The following is a 19,994-nucleotide window of genomic DNA, read 5'->3' as shown; positions in this document are numbered from 1 at the left end:
GCAGTTTCTTACAAAACTAAACACACTCCTACCATACAATCCAGCACTTTTGTATTTACCCAAACGAGTTAAAAACATGTCCACACAAAAACACGCACATGGATTTTTATAGCAGCTTCATTCAATATTGCCAAAACCTGGAAGCAACCAAGACGTCCTTATTAGATGAATGGATAAACTGTGGTACACCCAAACAATGGGGTGTTACTCAGTGCTTTAAAAAACATCTGTTGAGCTGCAAAAAGACTTGGAAGAAACTTAAATGTGTATTACTAAGTGAAAGAAACCAATCTGAAATGGCTGCATGCTATAAGATTCCAACTGCATCATGTTCAGAAAAAGGAAAGACTATGGAGATAGTAAAAAGGTAAGTGGCTGCCAGGATTTACAGCAAGGGAGGAATGAATAGGCAAAGCACAGAGGAGTTTTAGGGCAGGGAAGATACTCTGTACGATACTGTAATGATGGATACCTGTCATTACATATGTGACTTTACCCACAGAACGTACAATACCAAGAGGGAACCCTAAGGGAATGGACTCTGGGTGATAATGATGTACCAAGGTAGGTTCATCAATTGTTCACAATGGAGCACTCTGGCTGGGGATGTTGATCACAGAAGAGGCTATGCATGAGTAGGGGCAGGAAGTAAATGGGAAATCTCTGTTTCTTCCTCTCAATTTTGCTCCTCTAAAAAAATGAAGTCTTAAGAAAAAAAATAAAAGAACTGAAAAGAGTAAACTCCAGCTGCATGTGACAAGAGTAGACACTGTTGCATTACACTTATTTCAGTTACATTATTGCATATGTGCATAAATAAAATCTATTTTCCATTGAGGGTATAGGTCAAAAAAGTTGTAAAAACTGTGATCTAATCCGAACCTAGCATTCAAGCTAATGAGCACACATGAAAAAGCTGCAAAAATATGTGAAATGAAAAATCACAAATCGAAAAGAGAAACAGACAAATTCACCATTATAATGGGAGACTTCAACTTCCCCTCGCTCAACAATGGACAGAACAGCTAGATGGAAAATCAGTGAGGGTAGAGAAGAACTCAACACCACCAACAACCAACAGGCCTAACTGACCTCTACATAACACTCCACCCACAACAGCAGAATACACACCCTTTTCAAGTGCACATGGAACAGCTACAAAATAGAATATATCCTGAGCCACATGCACACACACAAACTCAACAAATGTTAAAAAACGGAAATCATACCAAGTGTGCTCTCTGACCAAAGTGGAATCAAATTAAAAATCAACAGCAGAGGGACTTCCCTGGTGGTTCAGTGGTTAAAAATCCACCTGTCAATGCAGGGGACACAGGTTCGATCCCTGGTCCAGGAAGATCCCACATGCCGTGGAACAACTAAGCCCCTGCATCACAACTACTGAAGCCCACGCACCCTGGAGCCCGTGCTCGGCAACAAGAAAGAGAAGCCATGGCAATGAGAAGCCCCGTGCACCACAGCTGGAGAGTTAGCCCCCACTCGCCGCAACTAGAGAAAGCCCAAGGGCAGCAACGGAGACCTAGTACAGCCAAAAATAAATTTAAAAAATTTTTAATAAAAAGTTAAAATAGAGACAATACCAAATACAAGCCAAAATGTGCAGAAACGAGATCACTCATACAGTGCTGGCCGGAATATAAAATGGTACAACCACTCTGGAGAACAGTTTTGGCAATTAAAAAAAAAAAAAGACATCATTTAACCTTCAGTTGCCCTCCTGGGCATTTATGCCAGAGAAATAGACTTACACCCAGACAAATACATGTAAACAAATGTTCCAAGCAGCTTTATTCCTAATAGGTTAAAACTGGAAACAACCCAGGCGTCCTTCACGGAGTGAATGGTTAAATAAACTGCGGTGTGTCTATACTATGCAAGCACCACTCTGCAACACAAAGAAACAAACTTTTGATACTTGCAACAATTTGAAGGAGTCTCCAGAGAATTGGGCTGAGTGTGGAAAAAAAAATCCCCAAAGACTACATACTGTATGACTCGTCTCTATGGAAATAATCAATAACCAACGTGTAATAAGAGTAAAGGAGAGTTTTAATCAAGTCAAACTGAGAACCAAAGCCCAGGAGACAGCCTCACAGATCTGAGAAACTGCTCCAGAGAAGCATGTTTTCAGCACAACTTTTTTTTCTTGTCAGAACAAAGAACATCAAGCATGACAGGGGTACCTTCCTTCAAAGTATCCCAAAAAATACAGATTTGCACACAAACAGCAAGTCAGCACGGCCTGGGCCTCTAGGGAGGGAGACTTATTGAAGTACTGGTGGCACTGATATCCCAGGAAGGCAGGCAAATATCTGTCTTCCAAACAGACATGTTTTAAGCTTTCATTTATTTATTTATTATTTTGGCTTTGCTGGGTCTTCATCGTAGCACTCAGGCTGTCTAGTTGCCCCACAACATGTGAGATCTTAGCTCCTCGACCAGCGATCAAACCCGTGTCTCTTGCATTGGAAGGCAGATTCTTAACCACTGGACCACCCGGGAAGTCCCAAAAGGGACATCCTTAAGGTCCAGACAATGCACCCATTTCTTTAAAGGCTGGAGAAAAGCAACAGTGTATGTTTGACAGGCCACAAGGCAATCTGTTCTAGTTAGCACAAAGTTCAAGCCAACCCACGTACTGTAAGTAGAATGACTTTCCCATTCCTCAGTATGGGCAAATTTCTTCCATCACTCCATTTACATAATATTCCTTGTTAAATTTTTTTAATTGGAGGACAATTGCCTTACTGCGTTGCGTTAGTTTCTGCTGTACAACAATGTGAGTCAGCTATAAGTATACATATATCCCCTCTCTCTTGAGCCTCCCTTCCGTCACCCCCCATCCCACCCATCTAGGCCATCACAGAGCACTGAGCAGAGCTCCCTGTATAAGCAGCAGCTTCCCACCAGCTACTTCATACAGGGTAGTGCATCTATGTCAATGCCCCTCTCTCAATTTGTCCCTCTCTCCCCTTCCCCTGCTGGGTCCACAATTCCATCCTCTACCTCTGCATCTCTATTTCCTGTTACATAATATTCCTGAGGTGACAAAATTATAGAAATGTTGCCAGGGTTGCCAGGCGTTAAGGACAGGGTGCACTGGTAAACAAGTGGGTGCGAGCAGAAAACGCCAACAAGAGGGATTCTTGAGCTGATAGAGAGGTTCTGTATCTTGATGGCATCAATGTCAATAACTTGCATGTGATACTGAACCCGAGTTGTGCCAGATGTTTCCATGGGAGAAAACAGGATAAAGGGTACACTGATTATTTCTTACAACTGCATATGACTCTACAGTTTTCTCAGAATTAAATGCTTAATTGTTAAAAGGAAAGGCAAGCCCAGATTCTGTATTCATTCGGATGCATCAGGCATAGAATTCATTAAAATTCTATAACTTCTGCTCTTCAAAAGACATCATTAAGAAAAGGAAAACGCAAGCCAAAGACTGGGGGGAAGTCTTTGCAATATTTGTATCTGACAAAGGACTTCTATCCACAACATTTAGGGAACTTTTACAATATGATAAATACAATGTAATTAAAACTACCGTGAGGTACCGGTGCTTTATAAAACTGCATGGCAGTCACACCTAGATATTTACCCAAGAGATATGAAAGCATGTATTCACCAAAACCAACTTATATAGGAATGCTGTTTCATAAAGCCCCAATCCAGAAACAACCCAAATGCCCATCAAAAGGTGAAAGGATAAACCAATTGTGGTATATCTGTACAACCCAATACTATTCAGCAATAAAAAGAAACAAAATATTGACACACACAAAGACATGAATGAACCTCAAAAACATCCTGCTGAGCAAAAGCAGGCAGACAGGGAAGATTACACTCTGTGATTCCACTTCTACAAAATTCCAGACTAAAACTCACGTAAAGTGACAGAGTAGATCAGTAGTTGCCCAGGGCTGGGAGCAGGGAAGGAAGCTGACTGCAAAGCAGCAGGAGGGATGTTTGGGCGAGTGATGAACATTTTCTATTATCTTGATTGTGGGGATGGGTATACATATCTGTCAAAATCAAACTGTACCCTGATAATGCGTTCATTTCCTTTTACATAAAATTATAACTCTATAAGGTTGATTTTTAAAAGATACAATGATATTCTGTCTCAGATTCAACACACACACAAAAGTACTCTGTCAACTCGCTATTAGAGTTTCTAAATGCTTACCTAACTCTCTCACAGATAACAGCTGGCAAGCGGCGGTGGTCCACGAACCACAACGTTGAGGGGCACTGCCCTACCCCACACTGCCAACTCCTCGGGTTCTCCAACAAACCTTCATGCAGCCTTACTTTGCAAAACTAGGTTGGACAGCGGGGAGGCAACAGCAGGGGAAAACGGAGTCCAGGGTCACTGGGTCTTGAACACCGGCTTGTGCGACAGCCGCAACACCCTGTACGTGTTGAGGCCCGGCACGTCGAAGCCCGGGGACAGCCCGTGGCGGTCCAAGGGGTAGAAGTTGACCAGCTGCCCGTGCTGGGCCTCCAGGGACAGCCAGGAGTCGCCGAGGGGCAGGGCGCACGGGAACTCGCGGGCCACGTGCAGCTGGAAGACGCGGCCGCGCACGTGGCGCAGCGTGAGCGTGCGGAACGCGGCGGGCACCAGCGCCTCCACGCGGGGCCCGAACTGGCGCAGGCGCAGCTCGCCCGCCGGCCCGGGGCGCACGTCGTAGAAAGTCAAGTTAGCGAAGGTGAAGTAGCCCGTGAAGGGGCGCGTGCTGGGCGGCGGCGCCGGGCTGAGCTCGGCCCCCCGCAGGGCCCTCTCCATGGCCGGCAGGAGCACGTCGTAGGCCTGCGCCACGAGGTCGGGCCCGGGCGGCCGCGGCCCGGCCAGGAGCAGCGTGAGACCCAGGCGCAGCGGCGGCACCAGCGAGAAGGTGGCCGCGTAGCCGTCCAGCTCGCCGTCCTTGCGCACCACGCGGTAGCCCCGCTGCGCGTGGAACTCCCACGGCGTGCCCGTCTCATTGGCGAAGTAGGCGCCCGGGCAGGCCAGCAGTGGCACCAGCAGCGTCTTGGACGCGTCCGGCCGCAGGAGCCGCTGGGGCCCGCCGCCCAGGAGCACCATGGACAACTTGGCCAGGTCAGCCGTGGTGGAGTACATCTGGCCCGATGGCCGGTACCAGCCCAGGTCGTACAGAGGTGCCGGCCGCCCACTGCCGTAAAAGCCCACTGCCAACCGGGCACGCACAGGAGGCGTCAGGTCGAAGCCCGTGTCTGCCATTCCCAGCGGCTCCAGCACCTTCTCCAAGATCCAGCGCTGGTAGTCACCCTGGACGGTGTGGGCTGCCAGGACGTGGGCCAGAAGCGAGAAGGCCAGCGTGCTGTAATGGCACCTGAAAGAGGAAGGGTGGGAGCTGGCCTGCAGCCTAGGATGGGCATCGCCAGGCCCCAAATAACCCCTTCCCACTTGCTCGGATTGTCTGAAAAGCCTTCCGAATTTCATTTTACCGGGTGGACAGGAAAGGAATCTGCTTCACGGAATCGGAGATGGTCAGACCTAGCAGAGACTTCAGAGATCATTGAATACAACTCAGTATTTATTCTTCCTTCCGGAAAGAGGAAGGCTCAGAGAGAGGCAGAGAATGGCCCAGGGTCGCACAGCAGACTGGCAAAGACCTAGACTTAGCAGTGCACCTGGGAAAGTGGCAAAACAAATCTACTTTACACATTAGTATAATTTACTTTATCAGAAAAACGAGCCTCAGCTTGCTGGGATTGGGTGGCGAGTAACGATAGTGATCATATAGCTCAAGGATAGCAACTAGTGGGCAAGATCTCACCCCCTTCTTCCCAGCCATGGCAGACACCAGTAATCAATAGGGAATCGCTTTTCTTTCCCAGAGCAGATGCTGTTCCAGAATCTCTAAAATAGTGCCTCAGGAAGGCACAGAATGGGTGAAAATGCACAAATGCTATTAGACATTCCTGAACTCTAGCCCAGGCTCCTTTTTTTTTCCCCCCAAAGGCAAGAAAAGTGAAGTTCACAGAAGCAGATGCTTCCTGCAAGGTTGCTCAGGAAGTTAATGTCAGAGCTGGAAGGAGGACTCTAGCCTACAGATGGCTAAGCCTTAGATCCTTTCTTCCTTAAGAGAAGTGGGCCCTGAGGTTCAGCATTTGGAGAAGCAGAGGGGCAAGTTTGGAAAAAGGGCACTTGCCCAGGGCCCAGAAGAAGGCATCTGAGGCAGGTGAGTGCCCGCTGACCTCTGTCTAGCTCACAGCCCCACTGCTCCAGGAGCCCAGCTTCTCTGTTCAGTGGCTACCCCAGCTTTCCACTCCCTATCTTATCAGCATGCTGTTTATTTTCCAGCACTTGGGAAAAATTGTATTTATCTTGTTTATCTGTTTAGCAATAAGAATATCATTGTTCACTGGCAAGAAAGCAAACTCCATGAGGGGGCACCGAGTGGATCCATTCGCTGCTGTTTCTCAGGTTTGCACATTCCAAGCGCAGAGTTGGTGTTGAGTTAATTCATCGAAAGAACTTGAGATTCAAACAGAGCTGGATCTGGGCCCGGCTCCCCTACTGCCTTGCTCTGCCATCCATCATGGGCCTCAGTCTCCCCAAATGTGGAACAGGACTTGTCAGTCATCCCTGAAGTCTTTCCGGGCTCTGACCACCTAGGATGTGGTCACACGGGCTGTCTGCCAGGACGAGTGTGTGCCCTTGTGAGGTTCCTGGCATTGGCGGGGCATCAGGGCTCACCCCTCACCTGGTTCCTGGATCCGCCACCAGCACATCGTCCTTCAGCAGGCTCAGGGCCTCCTGGGTGCTGCCCCTCCACAACAGTGAAGTGGAGCGGAGCCTTCGGGGTAGCCCTAGGGAGGAGCCATGGTCAGATTCGCTGGGTCAGCTGAGGCGGGGGGGGGCCCTGGGTGCACTCCTCCCCCACTTTCCATGAGTTGAAAGATAATGATAAAATCAGCTTTTAAAAAAGAAAGCCTCTAGCATGGACTCTAATCCTGCCTGTGTTTTGTGTCCTTTGGGTTATTGTTGTTGTTTTTTCTGCACTATGCCGCATGTGGGATCCTTAGTTCCCCAACCAGGGATCGAACCCATGTCTCTGAAATGGAAGTATGGAGTCTTAACCTCTGGACCACCAGGGAAGTCCCCTGCCAGTGTTCTGTTGGGCAAGCCACTTAACCTCCCTGAGCCAGCATTCCCTCACCTGTAACAGAACGGAAGTAATTCCCATCATGGGGCTTGTGTAAGGATTCATTGAAATAAAATGCTGAGCATGATTGTCATCAACCAGAGACCTTCGATTCCATAAAATGTTTGAGGTTGCTGCCCAAATATGTCTTGGGAACTGACCTCTGATCACTTGGGGTTTTCTGGTTTTGGATGTGACAATACGGGAAGGCTCGCAGGATTAGGATTCTTCCCATCCATTCACTCAGCAATAGTGTTCAAGCATCTGTTCTGTGCCAAAGACTGTTCTGGGTGCCGGGACTCGGGTGAGCCACACGAAGTCCCTGCCCATGTGGAGTCTGCACTCTAGCAGAGGAGACAGACAAGCAAATAAATATTCGTGCTCTGGAGGGAGATAATTACATGTGTGAAAGGAGGGGTGGTTATTTTATACAAAGCGGTCTGAGGAAGGCATCACAGGGAAGGCAACCCTTGAGCAGGTGAGGCCTGGAAGAGGTGAGACGAGAGGAAAGAATGTGTCAGGCAGAGGGAACAGCAGATGCAAAGGCCCTGAGGCGGGAATGTTTGAGGGTCAGCAGGAAACAGCCAGTGTGGCTGGAGAGGAGTGAGAAAAGGGGAGGCTTTGGCGATAAGAGAGATTGGAGGTGCAGGCACCAGACCTGTAGGGTGCTATTGGGTACTAAAAGGACTCGGGCTCTTCTCTCATTGGGATGGGGCTAAAGGGTTTGAGCAGAGCAGGGATATAATCTGACATATATCGGGGTAGCTTTGACTGCTATGTGAAAGCAGTCTTTGGGGGCAGGCGCGGGCAATGGCAGATGCGGGGGAACCTGTAAGGAGACTCGCAGAGGTCCATACTTAAATGATGGTGGATTGGACGAGTGAGTAGGGGGTGGGTTCTGAACATATTTTGATAGTGGAGCCAACAGAATTTGCTACTGGAGGGGATATGGAGGGTATGAGAGTGAGAGGTTCCAGGGATAACTAACTCCCAGGCTCTTGGCCTGAACAACTGGGGGCTGAAGTCCCAAGTCCTGGGTTTAAATTCTGACTCTAGCACTTCTTGCTGTGTGACCACAAACCGTGTGCTTTACCTCTCTGAGCCTCTCTTTGCTCACTGTAAAGCGGGCTGAAGCACCTACTTTGATCTCCCTGGGAGCTGTTGCAGGGCCTGACTAAGAATGCATGAAAAGCTCAGAATGGGAGAAAGCTCCAGATTAGGGTGAAGGTCAATTGTAAAAGACACTGGGAGCTTAAAAGTTATCCAGGCAGCCCTGTGGTCAGCTGGTCCCTTTGGGACTGAGAGAAGACAAGTAGGGCGTTTTTAAAAATGACCACAAACAGAGCCCTGTGCTGGGTTCCTTGGTTATAGATGAAGAAGAGTCCACAGTGTACCCCTAGAGGGAGCCCTAGGTTCAGGTTATAACCAGGAGTGGATTTAATAGGAGGTTCATGGAGCAAAAGCCTGACTGACCCCTTCCAAGGCCTGTATCTAAGTTTGAATTTATAATATTGTAAAAGTGAAAGTCGCTCAGTTGTGTCCCACTCTTCGGGACCCCATGGACTATACAGTCCAGGGATTTCTCCAGGCCAGAATACTGGAATTGGGTTAGCTTTGTCCTTCTCCAGGGGATCTTCCCAACCCAAGTATCTAACCGAGGTCTCCCGCATTGAGGGCAGATTCTTTACCAGCTGAGCCACAGGGGAAGCCCAAGCTTACTGGAGTGGGTAGCCTATATCTTCTCCAGCAGATCTTCTTAACTCAGGAATTGAACCAGAGTCTCCTGCATTGCAGACAGATTCTTTACCAACTGAGCTATCAGGAATATTTTTTTAAAGGACCCCAAAATTGTATCAGGCCCCAATAAACCTAGGTCTACCCCTGACTGTAATAACCAGAGATACTTTGAAAAGTACCTGCTGTCAGCTAAGTGCTTGAAATTCATCAGCACACTTAATTCCCCAAAATAGCACAAACTAGTCATTTTACAGAGGAGAAAAACAAGGCTCAGAGAGGTTACGTGACTTGCCCAAGATCACACAGCTAGGAGGCAGAGTGGGAATTTCAGTGCTTGTGCCCTTAGCCACTGGGCCACCCTCCCCTGATCCTCTCCTGCCTAGGCAATTTCAGGAGGTTCCATTTTCTGACTGAGCCTCAGGTTCACCATCTGCTAATGGGAGCGAAAACCAGCCATGTCCATAGATTGAGACCTCAGGCCTGAACACACTTTGTCAAATGATGAAATAGTAGGCACTTGTGATGCATTCCTACCATCTAGATGGGTTGATGACTGAAAATCTGAACAATAGAAGGCATTTCGGGGTGGCGCACTTGGTGCCCGCCTTCTCCCTCTTGGCTGGGGCAGTCGCCAGAGATCACAGACCCCCTCCCACCCATTCCTGCCCAATTCCTGTCCACTGGCTTTTGTCTTCCAGCATCCCAGCCTGCCCTTGCCCTTCCACCGTGGAGACTTCATCTTGGCTTGTTAGCACATCTTTTATCATTATTCTTTTCATGTAGTTTTTAATAAATAATTCATTTACATGATTCAAAATCCCAAAGACACCGAAGGGTATACAATGAAAAATGTTCCCCCGTACTCTTCTCCCCAGCCACCAAGTTCCTCTCCCTGGAGGCAACCCAGTGGTTTAATTTCTACTATCCTTCCAAAGATACGTGATGCATGTTCATATATATACATAGACACACACATAACATATGTGTATATATATATACGTTATATGATATGTACATTACATGTGGAAACAGAGCAGAGAGTGGGCCCAGCCTGGCTGGGTGAGAACATGCTTCTTGGTGCCCTCACCTAAAATGGTTTGGGCTAAGCTAGATCAAATGGTCTGGGCTAAGCTAGATCATTGGAGAAGGCAATGGCAACCCTGCTCTAGTACTCTTGCCTGGAAAATCCCATGGACAGAGGAGCCTGGTGGGCTGCAGTCCATGGGGTCACAGAGAGTCTGACACGACTGAGAGACTTCACTTTCACTTTTCACTTTCATGCATTGGAGAAGGAAATGGCAACCCACTCCAGTATTCTTGTCTGAAGGATCCTAGGGATGGGGGAGCCTGGTGGGCTGCCATCTATGGGGTCGCACAGAGTTGCACATGACTGAAGCGACTTAGCAGCAGCAGCAGCAGCAGATCACGTTCAGAGCCACTCACCTGACAGCTGGCTGGCCATCCTTCGGAGGGTGACAGGTGAAGGCCTTGGGGCTGGGCCCACCTCCTCCAGCCCATCCACCAGACTCCTTTGTTGGGAGGCTGATGCCATACCCAGTGGGTTGTTAATGGTGAAGGTGCTGGCGTACCGCTCCAGAGGGTCGTCTAGAGAAGCCACAATGCCCTCTTCCCATAGGCGGTACAGCATAAGGACCGGAAAGATCTTGGAGACGCTGGAGATCCTGGACAATGAGAGGCACAAGGGTGCAGCGGGCATCGTTGGCTCCACAACCCACCCCCACCTGCACCCCCAGCCTCCGCCTTTCCGGTCTAATCAGGAAAGCGCTGTGTGTATGTGAGCTCAGCCGCTTCAGTCGCGTCTCTTTGCAACCCCGTGGGCTGTAGCCTGCCAGGCTCCTCTCTCCATGGGATTCTCCAGGCAAGAATACTGGGGTGGGTTGCCATGCCCTCCACCAGGGGATCTTCCTAACCCAGGGATCCAACTTGTGTCTTCCACATCTCCTGCGTTGCAGCCAGATTCTTTACCCACTGAGCCAGCTGAGAAGCCCAGGAAAGCACTGAGCCCACCCTTATTCACCGTCACAGGTGGAAATCCACAAGCCTCTGTGGAATGCCATCGAGATGCTCAAGAACATAGCAGAGGCAATGAGGTGGGGCCAGGTGCGCACCATGAGCATCTCCCCGACGCCAGGCCCTCACCAGCAACTCCCCACTCTGGGACAGACCCAAGCTGGGATCATGCCTCTGCCTCTCTCCAGCTGAGTTGCCTTGGAAAAAATACTAGACTTTTCTGAAATGTAATTTCATTGTCTTGTTTCACGGATTTTAGAAAGGACTGACCAAGATTATGCGTGCAAGGTGCCTAGCAACATACCTGGCAGGTGGTGAGTGCCCAGCAGGTGATTTATTGTTGCTTAGTCGCTCAGTCATGTCCGACCTGCGACCCTGTGGACTGTAGCCCACTAGGCTCCTGTGTCCGTGGGATTTCCCAGACAAGAATACTGGAGTGGATTGCCATTTCCTTCTCAACAGGATCTTCCTGACCCAGGGATCAAACCCATGTTTTCTGCTTGGCAAGCAGATTCTTTATCACTAAGCTACCAGAGAAGCCCTCAGTAGGTGAGAGCAAATATAATTGTTGCCCCCTGGCTGGCACACAGCTGGTGCAGCCTGACTGGAACCCCTGTAATCCTCACAAGCATCCCTGGCAGCAAATGTATTCACTTCGCACAGTGAGGGCCGAGGATCCTACAGGCAGCACCCAGGAGGGGAGACTCTGGGTGTGTCCCAAGTTGCTTCCATCCGGGCCACTGCTGCTGGCTGTTGGAAACCTGTGTGGAGGACCCAGGAACTGGTTACAGCTCCTTTGTGTCACATAGAAGGGGGGTAGGGTGGAACACGAGGGGGTCTTTTCTAGTTTGGGAGCTTTGGGGCCAAGGACTCTCCAGAAGGGATTCCTTCCTGACCTATTACCCTGTGGTGTGATGTTAGGCACTCACTGTTCCTCTCTGGACCTCCGTCTCCTCGTCTGTGAAATTGCCAAGACTTAAGAAAGGGCCCTGGTAACTCAGATCCGCCCCCCACCTCACCCCGCCATAATTCTCATGAGTCCTCCTGCCTCCCAAGTCCCCCTCGCCGTCCCATCCCTCGCCCCCACCACAGGATCCTGGTGGTCCACCAGCTGACCGGTATATGGTGTACTCATTGGGGGGCCCGGAAGCCGGGTCTGAACCATTCTTCTTCCCGAAGTTCCCAGTCCAGAGCACGGTGTCATTGTGGATGACAACTGCAGACATGGCAGCCAGGCCCGGGGCAGACAGGGCCTGGCGGAGGATCCGGCCCACCTGGGAGGAGAGGAGCGGGAGGCTTAGAGCTCACGTGTCCTTCTCCCCACAAGGCCCTTCCACCCCTGCACACAGCACGCACTGTCTCGCTCCCCTCCGTTCTCCCCACTAGTGGCTGGAAGGGAGCCCCAGTGAGCCTCCAGACCTCTGGCTGTCAAACTATGTCCCATGGGGTTGGCCACCACCCAGCTGCAATCAGAGCAGATCCCCTGGAATCTGTTTTGTATGTAAGGTTTCCTCATAAGACTTTCGTTCAAAGAAACATTTCCTTGGAAATATATATGAGGAAAGAGGGGTTAAGGCCACTGATCTAATCAAACCTGTGATGCCCTAGAAAGCCTTCAGTAGGCCTCATCTAGGGCTTTCCCTGGTGGCTCGCAGTAAAGAATCTGCCTGCAGTGCAGGAGATGTGGGTTCGAGCCCTGGGTCGGAAAAATCCTCCGGAGAAGAAAATGGCAACCCACTCCAGTACTCTTGGGAAATCCCATGGACAGAGCTGTTCATGGAGTCACAAGGAGTCGGATACAACTCAGCAACTAAACAATAGCAAAAGCCTCATCTGACCCCTAGCGTTGGAGAATTCAGGATTTGTAGAGGGCGCTCTCTTTGAACATTCGTTGGAAATATTAATACTTCATTATTTTCAGTGATGAAGTTTAATGACGATTAACTGCTAACACTTACTGGACATTTAGAATGTGCCAGACACAATACACAATGATGTTCATACCTTGTCTCACTTAATCCTCGTAATAAGTCAGTGCTGATTTCCCACCCCCACCCCCACCCCCCACTTTACAGGTGAGAAAATGAGATATGAAGCGACTTGCCCCGGTGGCTCATGGCTGGGGGAAATCGGGATGCTCATTCCCCATGCTCATTCCAGCACCTCCTGGCCAAGAGATTTGACATCCCTGAACCGAGTTCAGTCTACCTGTGGTTTCCACCCCCGGCCTAACTCTACTCTACTCTTAAGTGTTTTCGGCTGCGCTGGGTCCCTGTGGCCGGGAGGGCTGTCTCTAGTTGCGGTGATCTGGCTCCTCACCGCGGCGGCCTCTAGCTGGGGAGGACGGGCTCTGGCACATGGGCCCCGTCGCTCCCGGGCCTGTGGGGTCTTCCCGGACCACGTCTCCTGCACTGGCAGGAGGACCGCCCGGGAAGTCCACCTGAGCTGACGCTGCCGCAGTTTCCTCCTCTTTGTCTAGGGCTTCACAAGGCGGTAACACAGGGGGGAGTTAGCACACTGCAAGACGCATGCCAGGCTCTCACGAGGAGGCAGCCACAGTTATCATTGCTGCTGTGTTGTTTCTAATTAGTATCACCCCTGGGAGGCAAATAGCAGCCTTCTGCTCTGTCTCCCTCACAAAAGCTTCTTGTGTATTTGCAGGCAGGGATTGTGTCTCTCTGCGCTGACCCACACCTGCTCTTACATGAACACGTACCCTCCTTTCCTTCATCTGTCCCACAGACCGAATTTCAAACCCTTCCCCACTGCCGCCACCCCCAGGCTGCTGCACATACACTCCTTTTAAAAAATTTTTTTTATTAGGGTATAGTTGCTTTACAATGTTGGGTTAGTTTCTGCAGTACAGCAAAGTGAATCAGCCATTCCTATACACGCTGCTGCTGCTAAGTCGCTTCAGTCGTGTCTGACTCTGTGCGACTCCATAGTCGGCAGCCCACCAGGCTCCTCTGTCCTGGGATTCTCCAGGCAAGAAAACTGGAGGGGTTACCATGTCCTTCTCCATATATACGTATATCCCTTCTTTTTTGCATTTCCTTCCCATTTAGGTCACAGAGCACTGAGTACGCGCTCCAGTGTTCTTGCCTGGAGAATCCCACGGACAGTGGAGCCTGATGGGCTGCCTCTCTATGGGGTCGCACAGAGAAGGACACGACTGAAGCGACTTACAGCAGCAGCAGCAGCACTGAGAGTTCCCTGTGCTATGCAGTAGGTTTCCACTCGTTATCTATTTTATGCGTAGTAGAGTATATATGCCAACGCCAGTCTCCCTGTTCATCCCATCCCCTTTATCCTCCTTGGTATCCATATGTTTGGTTTGTACTCTAAGTCTATGCCTCTGTTTCTGCTTTGCAAATTGGTTCATCTGTATCATTTTTCTAGATTCCACTTTCTGATTTTTATGTCTGTTAAGGTGAGATCAAAGCAGTCAACCGTAAAGGAAATCAGTCCTGAATATTCATCAGAAGGATAATGCTGAAGCTGAAGCTCCAATACTTTCGCCACCTGATGCAAAATGCTGACTCACTGGAAAAGACCCTGATGCTGGGAAAGAATGAAGGGCAGGAGGAAAAGCGGACGAGGGAGGATGAGATAGTTGGATGGCATCACCGACTGGAGGGACATGAGTTTGAGCAAGCTCTGGGAGTTGGTGATAGACTGGGAGGCCTGGAGTGCTGCGGTCCATGGGGTTGCAAAGAGTCGGACACGACTGAGCAGCTGAACTGACTGCTTGAAGATGTGTGACCCAAGTGAGTAGGGGCTCGATGGCACAGACTAGACCTGACTGACAGCGCCCTCTAGTGTCAGGCCATCCGGCAATGGTAATGTGAGGTTGTTCTTGTTCTGTTGCTGAGTTTTGTCCAACTCTTTACGACCCCATGGACTGCAGCACACCAGGGTCCCCTGTGCTTCACTATCTCCCAGAGTTTGCTCAAATTCATGTCTGTTGAGTCAGTGATGCTATCTATCTCATCCTCCGCCACCCCCTTCTCCTTTTGCCTTCCATCTTTCCCAGCATCAAGGTCTTTTCCAATGAGTTGGCTCCTCGCATCAGGTGGCCAAAATATTGTAGCTTCAGCTTCAGCATCAGTCCTTCCAATGAGAATTCAGGGTTGGTTTCCTTTAGGACTGACTGGTTTGATCTCCTTGCAGTCCAAGGAACTCTCAAGAGTCTTCTCCAGCCCTACAACTAGAAAGTATTGATTTTTTGGTGCTCAGACTTCTTTATGGTCCACCTCTCACATCTATACATGACTACTGGAAAAGCCATAGCTTTGACTAGATGGACCTTTGTCGGCAAAGGGACGTCTCTACTTTTTAATATACTGTCTAGGTTTGTCATAGCTTTTTTTCCCAGGAGCAAGCATCTTTTAATTTCATGGAGTGTCTTTAATCATATTACAATGGCTCTGTGATCCTCCTTGCTTCATCTTTCTCCACCTCCAGTTATGCCCCCCACTAGACTGAACTTCCTCGTAATTCTCTACATGCGTCTTGTACTGACCCTGCTGCCTCTGGGCCTTTGCACATGCTGTTCCCTCTCTCTGGAGCACACCCTTCACACCCCCAAGCTCCCTTACTATATACACACATATCCTACCTGCTCAGCTCTCAATTTAGACACCACTTCCTCCAGAAGCCTTCCGTGACTCCAAGTCCCATGACCCCTAAACTTGCCCTGTCCTCACTCTTGCCCTGGTGATAAATGTTTATTTTATTGACTGTTCTCCTCACTCCAGACTAGTAGCTCCTTCAGAGCAGGACAATGTCTTCTTTCTGCCATACTGCTGGTCTGTAGGGCAGAGCAAGTGCTCAAGGATTATATGTTGAATGAATGTAACCACCAGTGCAGAGGGCGTGCCCTCCCCTTCCTCGGCCTGGCCTAGCCCACACAGTCAGTTCTCTCCTGGGTCATCACTGACCTTTTCCAGGGCCTCCTTCAACACGGGGAGGGGATGGGCCAGGGGCACAGGCTCAGGGTGCTGGGGACACATCCTCACGGGGGCAGAGGTCACCTCTGGTCCCAAGGAACCTGGAGGGAACATCACAAAATGAGTGAAGGACAGAGAACAGGTTAGGAGTCTAGGGGTCATTGTAAAGGAGGTGGGAAGGTGGCAGCAAGTGCCAGGCTCATGCCCTAGGGCCAGCCCTCCAAGCTGGCACCCCCTCACCACAAGGTACCAGCCCTGGGCAGTCAAGGGCAAAGTGCAGAGCCTGCCCGGGAGGAGACAGCACAGTCCCACACTCACCACCTGCGGCTTGGCCTTTGAGGGACCAGTCAGGCCACAGGTGCCCATTGGCAGCCCTTCTGTCTCATATGTCCAGCCTCCTCCCTCTGTATAGTCAGCAGACTTAGGCCCCAGCTCCGAGGGGCAGCCACAGCAACATCTCTATCTGCCCCCCTTTCTCCAGCTCTAATGATATATCTGGATGGAGAAGTGGATTCAGGGCCCTGCTGAGGCTCCAGGCTTAAACCACTAGGAAGGACTCATTCCATCCCCAGAGCAGTGGGTCCAGGCATCCAGGTTTGAGTCCCATCCTGCTTTTGTCCTGGTGTATGCTTCCTTGCAACCTCAGAGGGAAGGTGTGGAACTTGGCAGGACAGGATTCAGGCTTGAGACCATCTCTACGGCCCCCAGACCTCCCCACATCCTTTAAGGATGGTGTGGGGTGGCAAGAGTGTGAGAACCCCCCAAGAGTATAAGATCCACCTTTTCCTAAACCTTCCAGGGATTTCCCTGGTGGTCCAGTAGTTAAGACTGCCCTTCCACTGCAGGGGGCGCAGGTTCGAGCCCTGATTGGGGAACGAAGGCTCTGCATACTGTGTAACGCAGCCAAAAAACAGTAAAAACAATTTTTTAAAATATGTACCAGCAGGTCTTGTGTCTGGTGAGGTGCTTCAAAAAATAAAAAAGGTTCACTTAAATAAACCTTCCACTGCCTCCCAAGACCACCCAGAGCTGGGAGAAGGCTCCGTGATGGCGGTTCACCGTGGCCGCAAGCTCTCGAGACCCTCCCACCTGAATCGGAGGGGCTGCGTGACTTGTTTTGGCCGAAAGTATGAGGTTGAATTGATTGTGCCCCTCCCAAAGCTAGACCTTAATCCGCCTTTGCTGCTTTGGAACACTTCCCTCTCGTGGACAAGCCTGGGATAGCGACCTTGAGAGGGAAAGTCCACACGGGGGAGAGGTCCACTGAACTTGCTTGCATTGGTGAGCCCAGGTTAGACCAGCAGAACTGCCAGCCAGTGCGTAAAATCACGAGAAATGATCAATCACTCTGTCTGAAGCCAGTGGGTTTAGGTGGTTTGTTACCCAGCCTCAGATGATGTGGTCCCAAGCAGGAAAATCACAAACCCTACGGAAGATCTCTCAACAACTTCATCCGCATTGTTATTAATAACAACCTCTCAGGTGATGCCTATGTGAGGATGAGGATGCAGATCACTGTAGTCAGTGGACCCAGGAGAGTTCCATAAACTGTTTCCCATTTGTGACAAATTAAGTCAAAATTGGAAAAAAAAAAAAAAACCATTTAGAGACTTTTATAGCAGTTTCTCAGAGTAATCTTGTGAATGTTGAATCTAATTACTGAAAACCTGGGCTTCCATTTTGCAGTCTTTTTCATTTATTTCCCTAATATAATTCATTTTTTCATTTATTTCATAAGGCTGGTCTGCCACAGATTGGTAGTTTGATAGTTTAAGAAGCACGGCCCTGGAGAACAGGCCAACCTACCCACTTGGGGACTGTTTGCTAGAGAGACTAAGAAGCCCTTGATAAAGGAATTTACTCTAGAAAGAAAGGGTTGTCTGGGAGAGGAAGAAGCTGGCAGGAAAATAAAAGGAGGCATTTCTGCAAAAATCTGCAGGATTCTGGGAGCCCAGACCACCTTGTTGAGCCATTGGCGTCTGTAATACAGGATGTCTCAGAGAAACGGAGAGAGACATTCTCCCCAGCTGCAGCAGAGACCTGGGACTCTGGACCATCCTGGATCCCAACAGGCTGATGGGCCCAGGGGTTGCTATAGCAACAGAGGGCCAGGATGTTATCTGCCCTGGAGGTTCGTTTGCTGAGCCTTAACCAGCCCAGCATGCAGTCAAGAAATGGCAGCTGCTGTCCACGTACACTGGCACGTGTTCCTCCCAGGGTCTTAGCTGAAGCTCGAGGAGTGCCTTTAAAGGGAGGTAGAGCCTGGAGATTTCACCCTGGGGGCTGAAGGCAGACCAAGAGAAACACTGCACTTTGCGGTGGGGGGCGGGGGGGAACCCTGAGTTTTACACACACAGCCCAGAGTAGGTGGCTTAAGAACACCGCAGGGGCATTAGTATCCTCAGGTTACACAGAAGGGCATCGAGGCACAGAAGGAGCACATGACCGGCCCAAAGGTGCACAGTTCCTGAGAGCTAGAGTCCGCATGGAGGCCAGAGCTCCTGAGTCTGAATCTGTGGTCCTCCCTCAGGTCAGGAGTGGCGGCCCAAAGCCCACGGGGACCTCCAGGGACGGGGAGCGACTCAAGGAGGCTTGGCACTCACCAATCTTCAGCTTGGGGAGGTAATACTGCCACAGGAAGCAGCCGGTCATGAGCACAGAGAGCACGAAGAAAAAGCTGCAGGAAGCCGGCAAGAGCCACTTCTTCTTCACTTTCAGCAGACTGAGCTGCCAGCCAGCCTGGAAGGGGAAGGGCAATACAGGCCCACACAGGGGGTCAACAGGGGAGAAGTGAGGGACTCCCCTGGCCTGGCCCTTCCTATGCCTTCAGTTCAGTTCAGCTGCTCAGTCATGTCCAACTCTGCAACCCCATGAACCGAGGGACGCCAAGCCTCCCTGTCCATCACCAACTCCTGGAGTCTACCGAAACTTATGTCCATTGAGTTGGTGAAGCCATCCAACCATCTCATCCTCTGTCGTCTCCTTCTCCTCCTGCCCTCAATCTTTCCCAGCATCAGGGTCTTTTCAAATGAGTCCTATGCCTTAGGTTTACCCAGACATCAGGGGAGCCTACAGCTTGGGGTGAGTTTCGCACCTGTAAAACCAAGCACCTCCCCAGTACAGCCCCTTTGACAGCTCTGCCCCGCAGACCTCTGTGTCTGTGCCTAGCCTGTCTCCTCTGCTGGGCATGCCCTCTCTCTCCTGTGTATTTAGCGAGATATCTAAAACCAGCTGAAATGCCACCTCCTCCCAGTTCTCTTCACCCAGATCCCTTCAAGGGCACTCAGCCTAAGCCTCCACTGCGGTGCAAATCCAGCTCTCTCTCTCTAAGATAGCAGTTGTTCTATGATTATCAGTGTGATAGGGTTCAATCCCTAGTTGGGGAACTAAATCCCGCATGCTGCAACTGAAATAACCTGTGTGCTGCAACTAAGACCCAGTGCAGCCAAATAAATAGAAATAAATATTTTTAAAACGTTGCAGTGAAAAGGGACCTGCCTGGAGAGCTCAAGGAAGGGTGAGGGTGAGGCTCAGAGAAACAGGGGCCGTTCCCTCAGACAGGCGTGGGGACTGAGACGTGCTTGGGAGGTGGGCGAGGGCAGGACATAGGGATCGTAAGGTGAGATCAAGGCCTGAAGTCACACAGAGGGTGAGGAAGAGGCCTGGTGGGGAGGTGGGACGGAATCTAAAGAGACAGTGTGTATGGTGACCTGGCCCCAGGAAGAGCTACATGTTCCCTCAAGGCAAACTTAGTCTCCTGGAGACACTCCCAGTTAGTGCTGCAAGCACTGTGCTAAGCCTTTTCAGAGGCCTCTCCCAGGGCCCTGTTGAGGCAGGCGCCCTTAGTGCCCTGACGTCACAGATGAGGCTCAGGGAAGTTAAGTGACTTGCCCAGAGTCACACAGCTCAGAGCTACTCAACCAAAGTTCTTGACGAGGCTTCACAAGCATTTGTTGAAACTTAATTCCAGGTGGGCAAACTGCAGTTACAGGAAGGAAAGGACTCGTCTAAAGAATGATAAACGTCGTGTGTTAACTGTCAGCTTTATGCCTGGCCTGTGCTGTTCACCTAAACAAGTATT

The 19,994-nt window shown here is 50.1% G+C and overlaps 1 protein-coding gene across 1 annotated transcript; it reads right to left on the bottom strand.

Moving 5' to 3' along the window:
* Positions 1-4,396: 4,396 nt before the first annotated feature.
* Positions 4,397-18,628, bottom strand: LACTBL1 (lactamase beta like 1). The gene is made up of 6 exons (XM_069579502.1): positions 18,517-18,628; positions 15,905-16,014; positions 12,081-12,238; positions 10,377-10,615; positions 6,756-6,861; positions 4,397-5,378 (listed from the first exon to the last, which is right to left on the bottom strand). Exons 1-6 carry the CDS (start codon positions 18,563-18,565, stop codon positions 4,397-4,399), a joined length of 1,644 nt encoding a protein of 547 aa, XP_069435603.1. The 5' UTR covers positions 18,566-18,628.
* Between the last annotated feature and the right edge of the window lie 1,366 nt (positions 18,629-19,994).

The sequence above is a fragment of the Ovis canadensis genome, chromosome 2 (genome assembly GCF_042477335.2).
Source record: "Ovis canadensis isolate MfBH-ARS-UI-01 breed Bighorn chromosome 2, ARS-UI_OviCan_v2, whole genome shotgun sequence".
NCBI lineage: Eukaryota > Metazoa > Chordata > Mammalia > Artiodactyla > Bovidae > Ovis > Ovis canadensis.
This window is presented reverse-complemented; position numbering and strand designations above follow the sequence as displayed.

Excerpts from the sequence above, each read along its gene's own strand:
- LACTBL1 (XM_069579502.1), bottom strand. The coding sequence starts at position 18,565 with ATGACCGGCTGCTTCCTGTGGCAGTATTACCTCCCCAAGCTGAAGATT. Across the intron at positions 12,239-15,904 it reads TGAAGGAGGCCCTGGAAAAG|GTGGGCCGGATCCTCCGCCA; the intron begins GTCAGTGATGAC and ends CTCTCCTCCCAG. Across the intron at positions 6,862-10,376 it reads GATGGCCAGCCAGCTGTCAG|GGCTACCCCGAAGGCTCCGC; the intron begins GTGAGTGGCTCT and ends GCTCCTCCCTAG.